General features: G+C 44.5%; 2 protein-coding genes and 1 long non-coding RNA gene across 3 annotated transcripts; 2 read left to right on the top strand and 1 right to left on the bottom strand.

The window, feature by feature from the left end:
- The first annotated feature begins 3834 nt into the window (after positions 1–3834).
- On the top strand, positions 3835–7084 carry LOC136421184 (serine/arginine-rich splicing factor 4-like). Its single transcript, XM_066408353.1, has one exon. The coding sequence runs from the start codon at positions 4067–4069 to the stop codon at positions 5597–5599; it is 1533 nt and encodes a 510-aa protein (XP_066264450.1). The 5' UTR covers positions 3835–4066; the 3' UTR covers positions 5600–7084.
- LOC136420311 (uncharacterized) lies at positions 6483–7115 on the top strand. The gene has a single exon (XM_066407158.1). It carries the CDS (start codon positions 6483–6485, stop codon positions 7113–7115), a length of 633 nt encoding a protein of 210 aa, XP_066263255.1.
- A 6841-nt stretch (positions 7116–13956) lies between these two features.
- LOC136421188 (uncharacterized) lies at positions 13957–16973 on the bottom strand. The gene is made up of 3 exons (XR_010753389.1): positions 16380–16973; positions 15706–15829; positions 13957–14967 (listed from the first exon to the last, which is right to left on the bottom strand). It is a non-coding gene; the product is annotated as an uncharacterized lncRNA (long non-coding RNA).
- Positions 16974–20865: the final 3892 nt, after the last annotated feature.

Genomic DNA, 20865 nt, shown 5'->3' with positions numbered 1-20865 from the left:
GGGGGCGTAACTTTGGTCAGCTATTACTCTCTAACCATGAATGAGAAAGTAAAGTGATTTCATTTCCTCAAATACCCGCCAAGTGCCCTATCGTTTGAATGTAAAGTCTGAACATTCTGATAAAGAGATTGAATTTTAGACCGGAGCACTGAATTGGTCTATAATGCTTTATATAAGTATAGGGTGGGGGGCGTAACTTTGATCAGCTATTACTTCCTAACCATGAATGAGAAAGTAAATTGATTTCATTTCCTCCAATACCCGCCAAGTGCCCTATCGTTTGAAAGTAATGTTTGAACATTCTGATAAAGAGATTGAATTTAAGACCGGAACACTGAATTGGTCTATAATGCTTTATAAGTATGGAGTGGGGGCGTAACTTTGGTCAGCTCTTACTTCCTAACCATGAATGAGAAAGTAAAGTGATTTCATTTCCTCAAATACCCGCCAAGTGCCCTATCGTTTGAATGTAAAGTTTGAACATTCTGATAAAGAGATTGAATTTTAGACCGGAGCACTGAATTGGTCTATAATGCTTTATAAGTATGGGATGGGGGGCGTAACTTTGGTCAGCTATTACTCCCTAACCATGAATGAGAAAGTAAAGTGATTCCATTTTCTCGAATACCCGCCAAGTGCCCTATCGTTTGAATGTAAAGTTTGGACATTCTTATAAAGAGATTGAATTTTAGACCGGAGCACTGAATTGGTCTTTAATGCTTTATAAGTATGGGATGGGGGGCGTAACTTTGGTCAGCTATTACTCCCTAACCATGAATGAGAAAGTAAAGTGATTTCATTTCCTCAAATACCCGCCAAGTGCCCTATCGTTTGAATGTAAAGTTTGAACATTCTGATAAAGAGATTGAATTTTAGACCGGAGCACTGAATTGTTCTATAATGCTTTATAAGTATGGGGTGGGGGGGCGTAACTTTGATCAGCTATTACTCCCTAACCATGAATGAGAAAGTAAAGTGATTTCATTTCCTCAAATACCCGCCAAGTGCCCTATCGTCTGAATGTAAAGTTTGAACATTGTGATAAAGAGATTGAATTTTAGACCGGAACACTGAATTGGTCTATAATGCTTTATAAGTATTGAGTAGGGGGGCGTAACTTTGGTGAGCTATTACTCCCTAACCATGAATGAGAAAGTAAAGTAATATCATTTCCTCAAATACCCACCAAGTGCCCTATCGTTTGAATGTAAAGTTTACACATTGTGATAAAGAGATTGAATTCTAGACCGGAGCACTGAATTGGTCTATAATGCTTTATAAGTATGGAGTAGGGGGGCGTAACTTTGGTGAGCTATTACTCCCTAACCATGAATGAGAAAGTAAAGTGATTTCATTTCCTCAAATACCCGCCAAGTGCCCTATCGTTTGAATGTAAAGTTTGAACATTCTGATAAAGAGATTGAATTTTAGACCGGAGCACTGAATTGGTCTATAATGCTTTATAAGTATGGAGTAGGGGGGCGTAACTTTGGTGGGCTATTACTCCCTAACCATGAATGAGAAAGTAAAGTAATTTCATTTCCTCAAATACCCGCCAAGTGCCCTATCGTTTGAATGTAAAGTTTACACATTGTGATAAAGAGATTGAATTCTAGACCGGAGCACTGAATTGGTCTATAATGCTTTATAAGTATGGAGTAGGGGGGCGTAACTTTGGTGAGCTATTACTCCCTAACCATGAATGAGAAAGTAAAGTGATTTCATTTCCTCAAATACCCGCCAAGTGCCCTATCGTTTGAATCCAAAGTTTGAACATTCTGATAAAGAGATTGAATTTTAGACCGGAGCACTGAATTGGTCTATAATGCTTTATAAGTATGGGCTGGGGGGCGTAACTTTGGTGAGCTATTACTTCCTAACCATGAATGAGAAAGTAAAGTGATTTCATTTCCTCAAATACCCGCCAAGTGCCCTATCGTTTGAATGTAAAGTTTGAACATTCTGATAAAGAGATTGAATTTTAGACCGGAGCACTGAATTGGTCTATAATGCTTTATATAAGTGTAGGGTGGGGGGCGTAACTTTGATCAGCTATTACTTCCTAACCATGAATGAGAAAGTAAATTGATTTCATTTCCTCCAATACCCGCCAAGTGCCCTATCGTTTGAAAGTAATGTTTGAACATTCTGATAAAGAGATTGAATTTAAGACCGGAACACTGAATTGGTCTATAATGCTTTATATAAGTATGGAGTGGGGGCGTAACTTTGGTCAGCTATTACTTCCTAACCATGAATGAGAAAGTAAAGTGATTTCATTTCCTCAAATACCCGCCAAGTGCCCTATCGTTTGAATGTAAAGTTTGAACATTCTGATAAAGAGATTGAATTTTAGACCGGAGCACTGAATTGGTCTATAATGCTTTATAAGTATGGGGTGGGGGGCGTAACTTTGGTCAGCTATTACTCCCTAACCATGAATGAGAAAGTAAAGTGATTCCATTTTCTCGAATACCCGCCAAGTGCCCTATCGTTTGAATGTAAAGTTTGGACATTCTTATAAAGAGATTGAATTTTAGACCGGAGCACTGAATTGGTCTTTAATGCTTTATAAGTATGGGGTGGGGGGCGTAACTTTGGTCAGCTATTACTCCCTAACCATGAATGAGAAAGTAAAGTGATTTCATTTCCTCAAATACCCGCCAAGTGCCCTATCGTTTGAATGTAAAGTTTGAACATTCTGATAAAGAGATTGAATTTTAGACCGGAGCACTGAATTGTTCTATTATGCTTTATAAGTATGGGGTGGGGGGGCGTAACTTTGATCAGCTATTACTCCCTAACCATGAATGAGAAAGTAAAGTGATTTCATTTCCTCAAATACCCGCCAAGTGCCCTATCGTTTGAATGTAAAGTTTGAACATTGTGATAAAGAGATTGAATTTTAGACCGGAGCACTGAATTGGTCTATAATGCTTTATAAGTATGGAGTAGGGGGGCGTAACTTTGGTGAGCTATTACTCCCTAACCATGAATGAGAAAGTAAAGTAATTTCATTTCCTCAAATACCCACCAAGTGCCCTATCGTTTGAATGTAAAGTTTACACATTGTGATAAAGAGATTGAATTCTAGACCGGAGCACTGAATTGGTCTATAATGCTTTATAAGTATGGAGTAGGGGGGCGTAACTTTGGTGAGCTATTACTCCCTAACCATGAATGAGAAAGTAAAGTGATTTCATTTCCTCAAATACCCGCCAAGTGCCCTATCGTTTGAATGTAAAGTTTGAACATTCTGATAAAGAGATTGAATTTTAGACCGGAGCACTGAATTGGTCTATAATGCTTTATAAGTATGGAGTAGGGGGGCGTAACTTTGGTGGGCTATTACTCCCTAACCATGAATGAGAAAGTAAAGTAATTTCATTTCCTCAAATACCCGCCAAGTGCCCTATCGTTTGAATGTAAAGTTTACACATTGTGATAAAGAGATTGAATTCTAGACCGGAGCACTGAATTGGTCTATAATGCTTTATAAGTATGGAGTAGGGGGGCGTAACTTTGGTGAGCTATTACTCCCTAACCATGAATGAGAAAGTAAAGTGATTTCTTTTCCTCAAATACCCGCCAAGTGCCCTATCGTTTGAATCCAAAGTTTGAACATTCTGATAAAGAGATTGAATTTTAGACCGGAGCACTGAATAGGTCTATAATGCTTTATAAGTATGGGGTGGGGGGCGTAACTTTGGTCAGCTATTACTTCCTAACCATGAATGAGAAAGTAAAGTGATTTCATTTCCTCAAATACCTGCCAAGTGCCCTATCGTTTGAATGTAAAGTTTGAACATTCTGATAAAGAGATTGAATTTGAGGAAAAATGTCACCCAAGTCATTTTTATTAATTTACACCAACACTTCCGCTCTGGGACTCCACGTGTTCGGTACCTCCCGCTGCCACTTCCGCCCACGCCTCGCGGCGCTAGTGAGTCATTGTGTTCGCGATTCTGACGGAGCGAGGTCACACTCGGACCCGCTGCCTGACTTTTCATTTTAACCTTGTGTACGTACTACCGAAGACGACGGAAAAGGATATCTCTTTCCCAAGATGACGAAGCCGAAAACTTGCACGGTGTGCCAGTTACCGGTAAGAGGACACCGCGGCCCGCACGGGCGAGGGAAGTGTGGGGCCGATCTGTCATCGACCGCCGACACTGACTCGGACAGGCGCCTCCTGGAGGATAGGGTTCGTCGGTCCCTCCGGAAACTGAAAGGGGACAGTAAAGTCAAAGACTACGCTAAGGGTCTCTGGTCCGAGGTCAGCGCAAGCGACGAAGAACACCCGCCTACGGTGAAGGATCACCGCGAGAAGGAGGCGCTGGCCAGCAACGTCGACAAGACCCTCGAGGAGATTTTCGGCCAGAAGTCTCCGGGTTTTTCTAGGAAACCTTCGCGACGGGACACCACACTCCGGTCCCCGTCCCGTTCTCGAGATACCGACCGAAAACTCCGGTCCCCGTCCCGTTCTCGAGATGCCGACCGAAAACTCCGGTTCCCGTCCCGGTCCCGAGACGCCGACCGATTCCGCCGGGAGAACGGTAGCCTCTCCCCGTACCGGGCGAGGTCTCCGGACGTCGACCGTTCTCGCGTGCGACAGGACCCTCCACGCAAAGAGCATCGACGTCGCCACGGGCACAGGTCGAGCCGCTCCACCTCCTCCTGTTCTAGCGTACAGCCACGACACGCCACTAAAGCTAGGACGAGGAAACACGATCTGTCCTCGTCAGACGACGTGCCGCCCCGACGCCGCCACGGGTCGCGCAGGGACAACGTCCGCCCGAAGTCCAGACGACATCGACACCGGTACAGCTCGGACGACTCGGGCTCTTCGTCCTCTCGATCACCACGCCGGTCCCGCCGAGGTAAGAAGAGCGGTCGCACGAAAACCATGAACGATTCCGTATCTAGTCGAATCAAAGTGCCATGGCCCCAGCACCATGTGCACTTCCCGGGTAAGGGAAAAAGGGGCGACGGTTGTGTAACTTTCGACGAGCTATCGACACCTATGTTTGTATACGGGTACATTAAAAATCTGTTAGATTCAGAGCGCTTCCGACGTTCCGTTAGGATCAGGCTCGAGCATCTCTCCGATCTGATGTTTGACGCGGCTTATTATGAGTGGGGCATGGTACGTGAAACTCACGCATCGGTTCTGTATGCCATGGAGAACGGCACTTTGTCGTGGTCAGATGGTAAGGAGGAGATCGACAACACCCGGGACCGCTGCTATCGCACCCCGACCGGCCCCGCCACGCAGGGCGGGGGGTCCCGCCTCTCCGCGGCACCGCGTGGTCCCCCCCGCACCTTTCGCGACAACAGCAACGCCAACAGAGTGCGGTACTGCGAAGCATATCAACACGGGTCATGTCCAGGTGCGTCAGAACACGCTGACCCACGCTGGGGCCGAGTCAAGCACGTGTGTTGCATGTGCCTCCTCGTCCGACGGGTGGAGGTCGAGCATCCCAAGATTGAGTGTTCCCATCGGAGATCCTTTCGCGCAGCCCCCGGTGATCACTCCGGAGGAGCCGCCGGCTTCTCTTCACAGCCGGGTGCCACTGGCACCGGGGGAGAGCGTTATTGAGCTGTATTCTGCCGTGGCCGAGACCGGGGTCCCAAATTACATCGGTGCCCGACTCCCGGTCAAGTCATCGCTCAATATCCCGGCCTGGCGATTATTATTGGCTAATTATCCTGACTCTTCTTTACCTGATTTTCTAGAATTCGGCTGGCCTATTAATATTGATCTCAACCGTTACGCGTTTCCGGACAATGTTCGTTACACCAATCACCACTCCGCGATAGATCATTCGGCAGATGTTGACTCGTTCATTGCCAAGGAACTCGAGTACGGCGCTTTGTGTGGCCCTTTTCGCGCGAACCCATTCCCTTTCCCGGTTTACCCTGCACCATTACAAACGGTGGAAAAGCGCAATAGCACCAAGCGACGGGTCGTCGTCGACCTTAGTTACCCTGCCGGACACTCTGTGAACGACGCCATTCCCAAGGATACTTTTTTAGGTGAGACGATCAGTTTAGTTTATCCTTCCGTTGATACAATGACTGACATGATTTTAAACAAGGGACAAGGCTGTTTATTGTATAATACAGATTTACGTAGGGCATATAGACAGCTCCCTATTGACCCGGCGGATTATCGGTACATATGTTATCGTTGGCGTGATAATTGGTTTATTGACACGCGGGCTTGCTTTGGTCTGCGGTCTTCTGCTTTTATGTGCCAATCAACCACGTCCGCGGTCTCTTTTATTGAGCGTGAAAAGGGACATTGTGTTACAAATTATATCGACGACTTTGGCGGCGCCGACATCCCATCACTGGCCCCCGCGGCGTTCGCCAGTCTTCAAAGAACACTATGTGATTTAGGGCTGGAAGAAGCACCGGAGAAAGCAATCCCGCCTGCGACGTGTATGACTTGGCTCGTAATAGACTTCGATACCGTTAACATGGTTCGGCGGGTCCCGCCTTTTCGTCTAGATGAAGTTTCTACACTGGTGTCACAGTGGCTCAACAAGAGGAAGGCGACCAAGAAGGAACTTCAATCTCTCATAGGGAAACTAGTGTTTGTGTCCGCGTGCGTGCCGCCCGGCCGTCTATTTGTATCGCGTATGCTCGAGACTCTTCGTAAACTTCGTCGGCACCATCACCGTTTCCGTGTCTCTCGCGACCTCCGGCGTGACCTGGATTGGTGGCGCCGTTTCTTGCACGATTTCAACGGGGTATCACTGATCGCGCCTGCCATATTGACGGCCCCAGATGACATCGTCGCCACCGACGCGTGTTCTACGGGATGCGGTGCCTTCTCAAACGGTCAGTTCTTCCATGCCGTTTTCCCGGACTTCGTACTACGTAAGTACACTTCCAAAATCCACGTTTTGGAAATGTTGACGATAGTGGTGGCAGCCCGTAAGTGGAGTCATCGGTGGACGGGTGTAACGGTTCTTGTCTACTGCGACAACATCGCCTGCGTTCACGTGCTGAACTCCGGGCGCTCGCGCGACCCGGATTTACTTCAGTGCTCCCGCGAGCTGTGGTTCCTGGCGGCCGTCAACAAGTTCACCGGGGGAGAGCGTTATTGAGCTGTATTCTGCTGTGGCCGAGACCGGGGTCCCAAATTACATCAGCGCCCGACTCCCGGTCAAGTCATCGCTCAATATCCCGGCCTGGCGATTATTATTAGCTAATTATCCTGACTCTTCTTTACCTGAGTTTCTAGAATTCGGTTTTTAAGTATGCATTGAATATAATGTTCCATGGTATGCGCACAGCAAACATGCCAACAGATTTGAAAATGCGATGGTGTCGTTTTGGCAAAAGTGAACAACAAGTCGACAAATGTAACACATCAAACTTTCAAAACCTCAGTATACTACGGGTTATTTCTCAAGTTCTTTCTGGTGTACTTTAAAAGGTTTAAACGCAAGCACTTTTTTTCCCGCGAGCCGTCTGCACTCGATCGCCGCTTGTTTTCAGGGAGACAAAATTCTTGCACGAACAGTTTCCGTTTTCTTATTAACATTGCGCCCGCTCTGTAAGAACCCTAAACCTCATGAGTCTTATATCCTAACGTCACATTCATTTTGTCTTAACATTGCCAATCTGGTAAAGCGTGTGTGGTATATTCAACACGAGATAGGAACAAGCAACCATCAAATTTTGTACAAGTATCGCACAAAAGTTCCTCTGAACGCGCACAGCATGCATACCAACGGATTTGAAAATGCGGCAGTGTCGTTTTGGAAAAGTGAATAACAATTTAGTCGATAAATGTAACACATCAAACTTTCAAAACCTCAGTATACTACGGGTTATTTCTCAAGGTCTTTCTGGTGTACTTTGAAAGGTTTAAACGTAAGCATTATAGAAGGAGACAAAATCATTGTACGAACAGTTCCCGTGTTCTTAATAACATTGCGCCCGCTCTGTAAAAACCCTAAGCCTAAGTCTTATATCCTAACGTTACATTTATTTTGTCTTAACATTGCCAATCTGGTAAAGCGTGTGTGTTTTATTTAACTCGAGATAGGAACAAGCAACCATCAAATTTTGAAACAAGTATCGCACAAAAGTTCCTCTGAACGCGCACAGCATGCATACCAACGGATTTGAAAATGCGGCGGCGTCGTTTTGGCAAATGTGAACAACAATTTAGTGAACAAATGTAACACATCACACTCTCAAAAACCTCAGTGTACTACGAGTTATTTCTCAAGGTGTCCCTGGTGTACTTTGAAAGGTTTAAACGCAAGCACTTTTTCCCGCGAGCCGTGTGCACTCGATCACCGCTTGTTTTCAGGGAGACAAAATTCTTGCACGAACAGTTTCCGTTTTCTTATAAACATTGCGCCCGCTCTGTAAGAACCCTAAACCTAAGCCTTATATCCTAACGTGACATTCATTTTGATATAACATTGCCAATCTGGTAAAGCGTGTGTGGTATATTCAACACGAGATAGGAACAAGCAACCATCAAATTTTGAACAAGTATCGCACAAAAGTTCCTCTGAACGCGCACAGCATGCATACCAACGGATTTGAAAATGCGGCGGTGTCGTTTTGGAAAAGTGAATAACAATTTAGTCGACAAATGTAACACATCACGCTTTCAAAAACCTCGGTGTACTGCTGGCTATTTCTCAAGGTGTCCCTGGTGTACTTTGAAAGGTTTAAACGAAAGCACTTTTTCCCGCGAGCCGTGTGCACTCGATCGCCGCTTGTTTTCAGGGAGACAAAATTCTTGCACGAACAGTTTCCGTTTTCTAATAAAAATTGCGCCCGCTGAAGTTCCTCTGAACGCGCACTTCCTGCATACCAAAGGATTTGAAAATGTGGTAGTGTCGATTAGGCCAAAGTGAACAACAATTCAGTCGACATATGTAACACACGACACTTTCAAAAACCTCAGTATTATTTCTGAAGGTCTAGATATCTTTCTGCTAATTATGGTGTACTTTTAAAGGTTTAAACGCAAGCACTTTTTCCCGCGAGCCGTGTGCACTCGCCGCTTGCAATTGTTTTCAGTTATAACATTTAAGCCCGCGTAATTATTACGTTAAATGACTTAAAGAATGCCAAAACGGAATACTTAAGCATGCTTTAAGAGTGCTTAAAGAGCCGATTTTTAATGCAGTGAACAGTTACCGTGTTCTTATAGCCATTCTATTTGCTCTGTAATAAATACCCTAAACTAAAAGCTATCAAATTTCGTGCAAAAAAGCGTCTCACTTGATTTCCCCTGCACCCGAACACAGGATATTCGTCAAAGGTTTTGAAATGCGGCGTTGTTATTTTGGTAAGTCTGAACAACATTTTATAGTCGACAATTGGATAATTTGAAAGTTCGTCTTTGTGTCTGACTTTACGCTGTTTTATTTTGCTAGATGATAGCAAAATGACAATTTCTGGCAAGTTTGTTTTCAAGCTATACGTGGGCGATTACTGGGAAACATTTTACACCTTTTTCGGACTGTAGAAACATCCATTGTCCAATTGTCAAATACCCAGGAAGACCGTCTCCAAATAACAATAGATATAAAAAAAGGCCATTGTTACAGTGTGTGCTAGCTATGCATATCATGGTCACAAATATACACTACTCGCGAATTGAACCAATCAACACTCATGCAGATATTCACATTCTTTTTCCGTTGGAAATTAAAATTTGATTTCTCATTTGGTGGCCAAAGCTTGGTAGTGTATGGACCTGTATGTTCTTGCTGCAGCTTTATCGTCTTACTAACTCGGGGACGGACAGTTCGACGGAACCCGAGTGCGCTTCGCCATGATTCTAAAACCAGACTGAGGAAAACTGCGCGATCAGTTGAAAATAGTCTTTACTACAACTTCCTAAACCCAGCCAGCAATAAGGAATACCTCGGCGAGTGGACTCTAATGCTGCATGGATTTGGATGTGCCACTTCCCCCTGAGCGGGACTTACAACTGTATATCAAGGAATAGCAGTGATTTTGTCAACTCGGAAGGCAGGCGGTGCCCAGGGAAAGGCGAAAGAGCTGGCTGCTGGGAGGGTATGCCCGAAGGAAACTTCGTCGTCGCCACCCCCAGACCCCCTCCCACCCATCCGAAGAGGGCTACGGGGCCTGAGACTTCCGAAGGGATGAGGGCTGAGTGAGGAATGCAGATCTCAAGATAAAACAGAGGCGTGTTGCGTGGACCTCAAGACTTAGAAGCTGAAGACGGAGCTAAAATATGACTGACTCAGAAGCTGGCGTTGGAATAAAATACACAAATTGAAATGATACCTGAAATGATGCTGAACATTAAAGACCCAAGCACAAACACGTGAATGTAGCACACACAACCATTTTAAGGGAACTTAACTGAGCTTAAATAAAGTTTAAATATAGATTTTTACAACAAATTTACGCCAACCAAAATTTGGGTTTAAGCTGAATTTACCGTGCTTTAACGTCGCTTAAATGAGTGCCACTACGTACGGTTTACGGAGACTTAAATGCGGCGTATGTCTCTAGATTTAAGTAAAGATGTGCCAAAACGGAATCTTTAAGCATAATTTAATAGCGCTTAAAGAGCTGTTTTCGTCCAGTGTATGTTTGACTGTAGATGGTGTTCAGCACGGTACCAAGGACAGGTATGTTAGATTTTAGATGGTGTTCAGCACCAAGGACAGGTATGTTTGAATGCAGATGTTGTTCATTACCAAGGACATGTATGTTTGCCCGTAGATGGTGTTCAGCACCAAAGACAAACGTTTTTTTTTTACTGTGTGGATGGCGTACAGCACCAAGGACAGATGTGCTTAACTGTGAGGACGGTGCCCAGCACCAGGGCCAGATGTGTTTGACTGTGAGGACGGTGCCAAGCACCAAGGACAGGTATGTTTGACTGTGACGATGGTGCCCAGCACCAGGGCCAGGTGTGTTTGACTGTGAGGATGGTGTTCAGCATCAAGGACAGGTATGTTTGGCTGGGAGGATGGTGCCAAGCACCAGGGACAGGTGTGTTTGACTGTGAGGATGGTGTTGAGCACCAAGGACAGGTGTATTTGACTGTGAGGATGGTTTTCAGCACCAAGGACAGGTATGTTTGACTGTAGATGGTGTTCAGCACCAAGAACAGGTATGTTTAACTGTAGATGGTGTTCAGCACGGTACCAAGGACAGGTATGTTTGACTGCAGATGGTGTTCAGCACCAAGGACATACGTTTTTTATTGTGTGGATGGCGTACAGCACCAAGGATATGTATGTTCGACTGAAGATCGCGTTCAGCACCAAGGACAGGTATGTTTGACTGTAGATGATGTTCAGCATGGTACCACGGACAGGTATGTTTGACTGCAGATGGTGTTCAGCACCAAGGACAGGTATGTTTGACTGTAGATGATGTTCAGCATGGTACCAAGGACAGGTATGTTTGACTGCAGATGGTGTTCAGCACCAAGAACAGGTATGTTTAACTGTAGATGGTGTTCAGCACGGTACCAAGGACAGGTATGTTTGACTGCAGATGGTGTTCAGCACCAAGGACATACGTTTTTTACTGTGTGGATGGCGTACAGCACCAAGGACAGGTATGTTTGACTGAAGATCGCGTTCAGCACCAAGGACAGGTATGTTTGACTGTAGATGATGTTCAGCATGGTACCAAGGACAGGTATGTTTGACTGCAGATGGTGTTCAGCACCAAGGACATACGTTTTTTACTGTGTGGATGGCGTACAGCACCAATGACAGATGTGCTTGACTGTGAGGACGGTACCCAGCACCAGGGACAGGTGTGTTTGACTGTGAGGACGGTGCCAAGCACCAAGGACAGGTATGTTTGACTGAAGATGGTGTTCAGCACCAAGGACAGGTATTTTTGACTGTAGATGGTGTTCAGCACGGTACCAAGGACAGGTATGTTTGACTTTAGCTGGTGTTCAGCACCAAGGACAGGTATGTTTGGCTGAAGATGGTGTTCAGCACCAAGGACAGGTATGTTTAACTGTAGATGGTGTTCAGCACGGTACCAAGGACAGGTATGTTTGACTTTAGATGGTGTTCAGCACCAAGGACAGGTATGTTTGACTGTAGATGTTGTTCAGTACCAAGGACATGTATGTTTGCCCGTAGATGGTGTTCAGCACCAAGGGCATACGTTTTTACTGTGTGGATGGCGTACAGCACCAAGGACAGATGTGCTTGACTGTGAGGACGGTGCCCAGCACCAGGGACAGGTGTGTTTGACTTTGAGGACGGTGCCCAGCACCAAGGACATATATGTTTGACTGTGAGGATGGTGCCCAGCACCAGGGCCAGGTGTGTTTGACTGTGAGGATGGTGTTCAGCACCATGGACACGTATATTTGACTGTGGATATTGTTCAGCACCAAGGACAGGTATGTTTGCCTCTGTTGATGGTGTTTGGAACCAAATACTTTTTTGCTCTAGTCATGTTAGTCATTATGTACTGATGATACAATTTGCTGTGTCTTGGAATCTTTTGCAGGCAAAAGTAGCTAACTCATCTTTCATCTTTTGTAAAAGAGAAGTTCAGTTTATCCTCCAACCTGCTCAAGTAGCTGGCATCAAATTTGTATTGGTTTGCAGGGTTAAGCAGCAGGGTGCGTGCGGGATGTGTGTGTGTGTGTGTGTGTGTGTGTGTGTGTGTGTGCGTGTGTGTGCTTGTGTGTGTGCGTGTGTGTATGTGTGTGTGCATGTGTGTGTGCATGTGTGTGTGTGTGTGTGCGCGCGTGTGGTTGGGTGCATGTGTGTGTGCATGCATGTGTGTGAGTGTGTGAGTGTGTCTGTTTGTGTGTGTGTGTGTGTTTGTGTGGGCGTATGCACGTATGTGTGTGAGAGAGAACATTTATGTGTTTGCGTGTGAGATCAACTGAAAGCTTGCAGTTTGTGGCCAGAACTTTATTTGCAGTACTGGACTTTTCATCGTCAGGTACATTACCATATAAATGAAAACTAAGCACACAGGTAGAAAAAAGTCAGCATTGCTATTGATGAGGGGAAGTTTCATGACTTCGGGGTGAAAGAAAAACAAAAATTTCCTCTAGATGTTACCTAAAAGATGGATTTCTTTTGCGTCTTATATGGAAGACTGGACCGTGACTTAAAAGCTTGAAGTATGGCCCGGTGTAACTCGCCTGAACCAACTCAAATTGAGGTGAGTTCACCCAAAATCAACATGCTTTTTAGGTGTATTATCATAATTTACCCAAATCGCTATGTCTGCTCTAGATTAAATGATATATCAGAGCAAGACAACAACAGGCATGATTGTTATCACTGCACGAAAAGTGGTATTTACCGTAACGGTAAATGTGATGTAAAGTCTGGTAAAGGTTACATTTACCTGCTATTTACCGGACATTTACCCGCTGGTAAAGGTGCAGATTTACCCGGCATTTACCCGGTATGGTAAGTCCGGTAATGGTTGCCTAAATTTACCCACATTTACCCAGGTCGTGTAAAGCTGCATTTACCGAGATTTACCATTCGTGGTATAAGTCACAGTTATTGTCATTTACCCGCCTATACGGACGGTGTAAATATACATTTACCGAGATTTACCATTCGTGGTATAAGTCAGTTACTGTCATTTACCCGCCTATACGGACGGTGTAAATATGCATTTACCGAGATTTACCGTTCGTGGTATTTGTCACAGTATCTGTCGTTTACCCGCCTTTTCGTGGAGTGTAAATATGAATTTACCGAGATTTACCATTTGCGTTATATCTCATACTTAGCGGCATTTACCCACCTGTACATTTATCTGGACATTTACCAAACATGATCTGACACTCCCCTGAATTACCCACATCTACCCATGTTTGTGGAGCACAAGGACAGGGTAAAAGACAAAACTCAGCAATATTTTCTTTTCTAAAGGGTATGCAGATAAAATTTAGTGTTACCGGTTATAAAATGATCAGACACTGAATGTGATCAACTGTCCTGTATTAACAAACACATAAACTACACAAGATACTTACAATGCTTACAAGCATCATTTGTGATGAATGGCACTTAACATCTAACAATACTGACAAACACAGCAATTTGGAAATTGCATAGAGGAGAATGTTTAAACATACAGTAAATACATGTTGTATCATAAGTAATGTGCAAAATTCTGATAACATCATGCCATCAATATTTGCTAGTATGATGAAAAGCTTGAGAACTATGCAAAGAAACAGTAACATTACTACGATAATTACAACTGGCCCGGGCCCCCGATTACATGTTAGACGTGGAAAATATGTAGCCAACATTCAGTGGGGCATGCACTGTTTTGCCAACATGATCAGTGACATGTTTATCCAAGCAATGCTTTATCATTATTTGATAAAAGAAAGGTTTGGGAAATTTTTCCAGCATATCTGTATGTCACACGTACATCAATTTACAATTTAACATTTCAACATTCCAAACACTTTTTATACAAGACTTTGGTGCAGGGTCGGCCTGTATATGCGGGATAGTGCTGGTAAAATCAGAGTTAAGGTACAATGTATTTCTTTCATATTGTAAAATGCATGATCAGCATCATTATAATAATACAACAATATTAACTGCTGTAGAGTGCAAATAGACTGAAACACAATTTGCTACATATTGTACTAAAGCTATGAAGGTCTTAGTGGCCCTTAGTCTGACAGCCAGATACAGAAATGAACTTGTTGCTGTCCCCCACCCCCATACAGGCATTGAATTCCAGGAAAGTAATCCTTTATGGGCTGGCAAAACAGTGGACAGTGACACCTATGGTACATCACATCATTAACTGAAGTGTTATATGCTGTGGAGCTGCTTGTGTCCTCTCTTTATTCCCATTTACATCTGAGTCCACTGCTGCTATGCACTCTGGGCAAGGTATAGACAAGGCTGCCTCCCTCATGTCTGCATGATAGACTTCTTGGTGTGAGGTTGCCTTGTAATGAGCCAGTTCCTGGATAAGAACACCAAAGTATCATTGAACATGAATTCTCATGGACATCTGCCCTGCAAAGATTGAAAAATCTAAAAAAAGAAACTACACATGTATATAGTATGATCAAGAAATATCATGTCACACTGGTAACTGGGATACTCCAACAGTCACTGTCATGCCTTATACCATCAGATAGAGCCGTGTACCTAAACAAATTTCAGGGTTCAGGTATTTTGGACCTGTACCTTATTGATTGTACCCAGTACTGTATCGGTACAGTGTAGTGAGTGTACCGGTACACAACTCTACCATCAGATTATCACAACAGCTGCTAGTTACAACCAAGGAGAGACAATGGAGATTCAGCATGACGGCCTGCCTCAATAATGAAATACTTTGTCATACCTGGGCCGCAAAAAGCGTTCCATACAAATGAATTATCACACAGGCCTCCTTAGAATATCTAGTGCTAATTTTCAGTGCGCCGCAGTTGAAAATTGGAATGCTGGATTCGGGTGTTGGAATTGTGACTGTTAATTACAATTTTTTGTTCGAGGACACCAACTTTTCTTAACTTCTGGCGCATTTCGCATTGAAACGTGTGTTTTCTCGGGTGGGTATGACATAAAATACAACACGGTGTATTCCGCATCACCCTTGGTTGTGCAATACGGAATATACCGTATTGTATTCTAAATGTATACACTGAATGTGCCTCTGTCTTCTGATCATGAGTATGCAGGACTTAAGTCTTACCTAAGAAGCCTGTAGCAGCACTTTGGGTACTCAGCAGCTGCATTTCTGTCAGTTACTAGCAATGTTCCCAGCCAACCTCCTAACAACCCGGGCTGCATTTTTGAAGGTCTCTACTGCTGCCGTACTGGAGGTACATATTGGTAAAAAGGGACACAAATATTATAAGTGAATGACACAGTTGTCCACAACTCTGGGATCCTTAAATATCTTTAAACATATGACTTACTAGTAGATTTCTACCTGAAATATAATATTGACAAATGATCTGTAGCTGAATACACCTGAATAACATATTCAGGAAAGAAGGCGTCAGGCCTGTAATACAACAATCTTATGGAAATTTCGAGGTCACCAACAACAAATCATTTGAGATTGTGAGAAACAAATGAATATTTGTGAAAATTTCAGCTTCCTCATTCATTAAATACAGTGAAATGTATTTCTTGTTTGCCAATTGTGACCATGCATTCGTGTCTGGTTTAATACCAATCATGAGAAGGTTGCAAAATATTATAACATTTTACATCTATTTTTATCAGGTTAGCTTAGTAAGTTGAAGACATAATTTGAAATTTTCAATCATTTGTGTTTCTGACGATGTCGTGTCAATAACTCAAACTAATTTTGTTAAAAAAGACAGCATTTTCTAATCTGTACGAAGTGTTTATACTCACCACTTGCAGAAAAAAGATACTAGTAGTCCTGCTCGGCAAGGGGGGAGGGGGGCGAAGTGTTGACGAAACTGACATCATCAATTTCCGCGCGTTTTGAGCTTACAACCCATTCACTTATACTATCCAGCCTCCTCTTGGTCTCTTGTCAACCATAGTAGACTATGGCGGTACCATGTTTCGCGAGGATCGCGATACAACGGCTCATCCATGCCAAACGAACAAGGACGAAGGAACGGTTTCCCCTCCATTTTTGAAATTTTCGCCACCCACTTGTGCGCATGCGTGCCTACACTGACCAATCAGAGGATGTTGACCATCTCGCTACCATTCCACTATCCCGCGGGGGTCCTGAAGACATGAAGAATGATGTTTGACCTGTCAGGCCACCCCAGAATTGCCAAGATTTTACTAAAAGCCCCCCAAGAAAGGCTTTCAATGTTTTAGTGTTCTCTCTCATCTTGTGGTCTAGGCGCCTGCCCCCCCCCTCCGTGCGTATGATATAAAATACTATAATAATATATAACAAAGTCCAGCTTTGTTATATACTGCAGTAAGTTTGGAGACTTATTTCGGCATAAATAAACCTCCTTGCTATTAACTCTTAACTGAAACTCTTAACTGGGACTCTTGCCTGTTTTAACTGGGACTCTTAACCGGGACTCTTAACCGAGACTCTTAACCGAGACTCTTAACCGAGACACTTAACCGAGACTCTTAACCGAGACTCTTAACCGAGACTCTTAACCGAGACTCTAAACCGAGACTCTTAACCGAGACTCTTAACCGAGACTCTTAACCGAGACTCTTATTAAACCGAGACTCTTATTAAACCGAGACTCTTAACCGAGACTCTTAACCGAGACTCTTAACCGAGACTCTTAACCGAGACTCTTAACCGAGACTCTTAACCGAGACTCTTAACCGAGACTCTTAACCGAGACTCTTAACCGAGACTCTTAACCGAGACTCTTAACCGAGACTCTTAACCGAGACTCTTAACCGAGACTCTTAACCGAGACTCTTAACCGAGACTCTTAACCGAGACTCTTAACCGAGACTCTTAACCGAGACTCTTAACCGAGACTCTCGCCTGTCTTAACTGGGACTCTTAACTGGGACCTTAACTGGGACCTTAACTGGGACTCTTAACTAGGACCTTAACTGGGACCTTAACTGAGACTCTTAACTGGGACCTTAACTGGGACCTTAACTGGGACTCTTAACTGGGACTCTTAACTGGGACCTTAACTGGGACCTTAACTGGGACCTTAACTGGGACTCTTAACTGGGACCTTAACTGGGACCTTAACTGGGACCTTAACTGGGACCTTAACTGGGACCTTAACTGGGACCTTAACTGGGACTCTTAACTGGGACCTTAACTGGGACCTTAACTGGGACTCTTAACTGGGACCTTAACTGGGACCTTAACTGGGACTCTTAACTGGGACTCTTATCTGGGACTCTTAACTGGGACCTTAACTGGGACTCTTAACTGGGACCTTAACTGGGACCTTAACTGGGACCTTAACTGGGACCTTAACTGGGACTCTTAACTGGGACCTTAACTGGGACCTTAACTGGGACCTTAACTGGGACCTTAACTGGGACCTTAACTGGGACCTTAACTGGTACTCTTAACTGGGACCTTAACTGGGACCTTAACTGGGACTCTTAACTGGGACCTTAACTGGGACCTTAACTGGGACCTTAACTGGGACTCTTATCTGGGACTCTTAACTGGGACCTTAACTGGGACCTTAACTGGGACTCTTAACTGGGACTCTTAACTGGGACCTTAACTGGGACTCTTAACTATAACTCTTAACTGGGACTCTTAACTGGGACTCTTAACTGGGACTCTTAACTGAGACTCTTGACTGGGACCTTAACTGGGACCTTAACTGGGACTTTTACCTGGGACTCTTAACTGGGACCTTAACTGGGACTCTTAACTGGGACCTTAACTGTGACCTTAACTGGGACTCTTATCTGGGACTCTTAACTGGGACCTTAACTGGGACCTTAACTGGGACTCTTAACTGGGACCTTAACCGGGACTCTTAACTGGGACCTTAACTGGGACTCTTAACTGGGACCTTAACTGTGACCTTAACTGGGACTCTTAACTGGGACTCTTAACTGGGACCTTAACCGGGACTCTTAACTGGGACCTTAACTGGGACTCTTAACTGGGACCTTAACTGTGACCTTAACTGGGACTCTTAACTGGGACCTTAACTGTGACCTTAGCTGGGACTCTTAACTGGGACCTTAACTGTGACCTTAACTGGGACTCTTAACTGAGACTCTTGACTGGGACCTTAACTGGGACCTTAACTGGGACTTTTAACTGGGACTCTTAACTGGGACCTTAACTGGGACTCTTAACTGGGACCTTAACTGTGACCTTAACCGGGACTCTTATCTGGGACTCTTAACTGGGACTCTTAACTGGGACCTTAACTGGGAATCTTAACTGGGACTCTTAACTGGGACTCTTAACTGGGACTCTTAACTGGGACCTTAACCGGGACTCTTAACTGGGACCTTAACTGGGACTCTTAACTGGGACCTTAACTGTGACCTTAACTGGGACTCTTATCTGGGACTCTTAACTGGGACCTTAACTGGGACCTTAACTGGGACTCTTACCTGGGACTCTTAACTGGGACCTTAACTGGGACCTTAACTGTGACCTTAACTGGGACTCTTAACTGGGACTCTTAACTGGGACCTTAACTGGGACCTTAACTGGGACCTTAACTGGGACTCTTATCTGGGACTCTTAACTGGGACCTTAACTGGGACCTTAACTGGGACCTTAACTGGGACCTTAACTGGGACCTTATATTAACTGGGACTCTTAACTGGGACCTTAACTGGGACTCTTAACTGGGACTCTTAACTGGGACCTTAACCGGGACTCTTAACTGGGACCTTAACTGGGACTCTTAACTGGGCCTCTTACCTGGGCCGTTAACTGGGCCTTTAACTGGGCCCTTAACTGTGCCTGTAACTGGGCCCTTAACTGGGCCTTTTAACTGGGACTCTTACTGGGACTCTTAACTGGTAAGACTAAGAGGTTATCAAAGGCTTGTGCTGCGGCCTAAACTTACTGCATTACGGATATTTACCCGATATTTACACATCTTTACCGGGTAAATTTGCGGTATTTGTGGGTAAATGTTACAATTCACATTTACCGAGAATTTACACACCCATGGTAAGTCTGGTAAATCCCAGATTTCGTGCAGTGTATACGTAAAAAACATAAAATGTATTCTTCATTTCAAAGATGTCCAAATATATATTAAATTAACCCGTATATCGGGGAGGAATCAAACGTACATTTTCAAACGTTTCAGTTGTCGGACCACAATTGAAAATTCTACAGAGCTACTGTGGGTTTCAGACAAGATAATTTCGAGTCATGTCGTTCCTTGCTTGCCATGGAACGACAGCGCCCGGGCAGTCTTATATCGCTGATCGTGGAGAGGTTACATTGATTCGGACGCCTGTCCCAGAAGAGGTTGTAACCTGGTGGAAAGTGGGACGCACCCCTTCTGGGAGTACGCGGCGGTGGCGGAGGTTTGGGAGTGGGTTGAAGGCCTCGTATATAGGCGGATCTTCCCACGGTTTCGCCTGTCGGGCGGGTTTGCCGTTTTTGGACTGGTCTTCCAGAATATGACGACAAGAACAAGGCTTGTTTTGGAGACCCTGGCGGCGATCACCAGGGCTCCACTATGGAAGACCGGGTGCCAGGTCATCTTGAGGAGATTAATTTCCCTGGGCAGGAGCTGATTGCACGACTGCAGAAATCTCTCAGGGAGAGGCTTGAGTTTGAATACCATCGCCTAGGCCCGGATTGTTTCCTCACTACCTGGGCAGATGGGTATTCCTGGGCTAAAGTCGATGTCTCTCATGTGACTCTTAAGTTTTAGGCTGCTTTTTTACCTCGGTTGAGGTGTTTATCCCATGTAGTAGTAGTTGCAGGCCTAGTCGGCTAGGTCAGAAATTGGAAAACCTAAAAAAAAAAAGGTTGCGTCCGCATTGCTGGGCCTGTTTTCCGGTTTGTGTGTGTGTGTGTGTGTGTGTGTGTGTGTGTGTGTGTGTGTGTGTGTGTGTGTGTGTCTTGTTTTGGATTTGTTGGGAGATAAACCGAGAGTGGTGGGTGGGACGAAGTGCAATACTGAGTCAATCAGTTTGATCTAGATCATGTGTATCAGTGGATATGAGCGCCTTAAGGCTGCATAAACAAGATGAGAACCTACGTACGATACTTGGAGTGATTCAGTATGATATATACTTCAAAAGAGTCTAATATCGCTGATATTACTGTCTGGTACTTACCTGGCTGAGATGCTACGCTGAAAAGTATCGATCGAGGCCAGGTAGAGTGGTGCGCACTATCGATAGGTGTACCCTTCGGGGTCAACTACTACCGTATGGTACCCTTCGGGGTCAACTAATTTTGAATGGTCCA

This window comes from Branchiostoma lanceolatum, chromosome 15 (genome assembly GCF_035083965.1).
Source record: "Branchiostoma lanceolatum isolate klBraLanc5 chromosome 15, klBraLanc5.hap2, whole genome shotgun sequence".
In the NCBI taxonomy this organism is placed as follows: Eukaryota; Metazoa; Chordata; class Leptocardii; order Amphioxiformes; family Branchiostomatidae; genus Branchiostoma; species Branchiostoma lanceolatum.
This window is presented reverse-complemented; position numbering and strand designations above follow the sequence as displayed.

What these genes read in the sequence shown, in the direction of transcription:
- LOC136420311 (XM_066407158.1), top strand. Translation starts at nt 6,483, where the DNA reads ATGGTTCGGCGGGTCCCGCCTTTTCGTCTAGATGAAGTTTCTACACTG.
- LOC136421184 (XM_066408353.1), top strand. Translation starts at nt 4,067, where the DNA reads ATGACGAAGCCGAAAACTTGCACGGTGTGCCAGTTACCGGTAAGAGGA.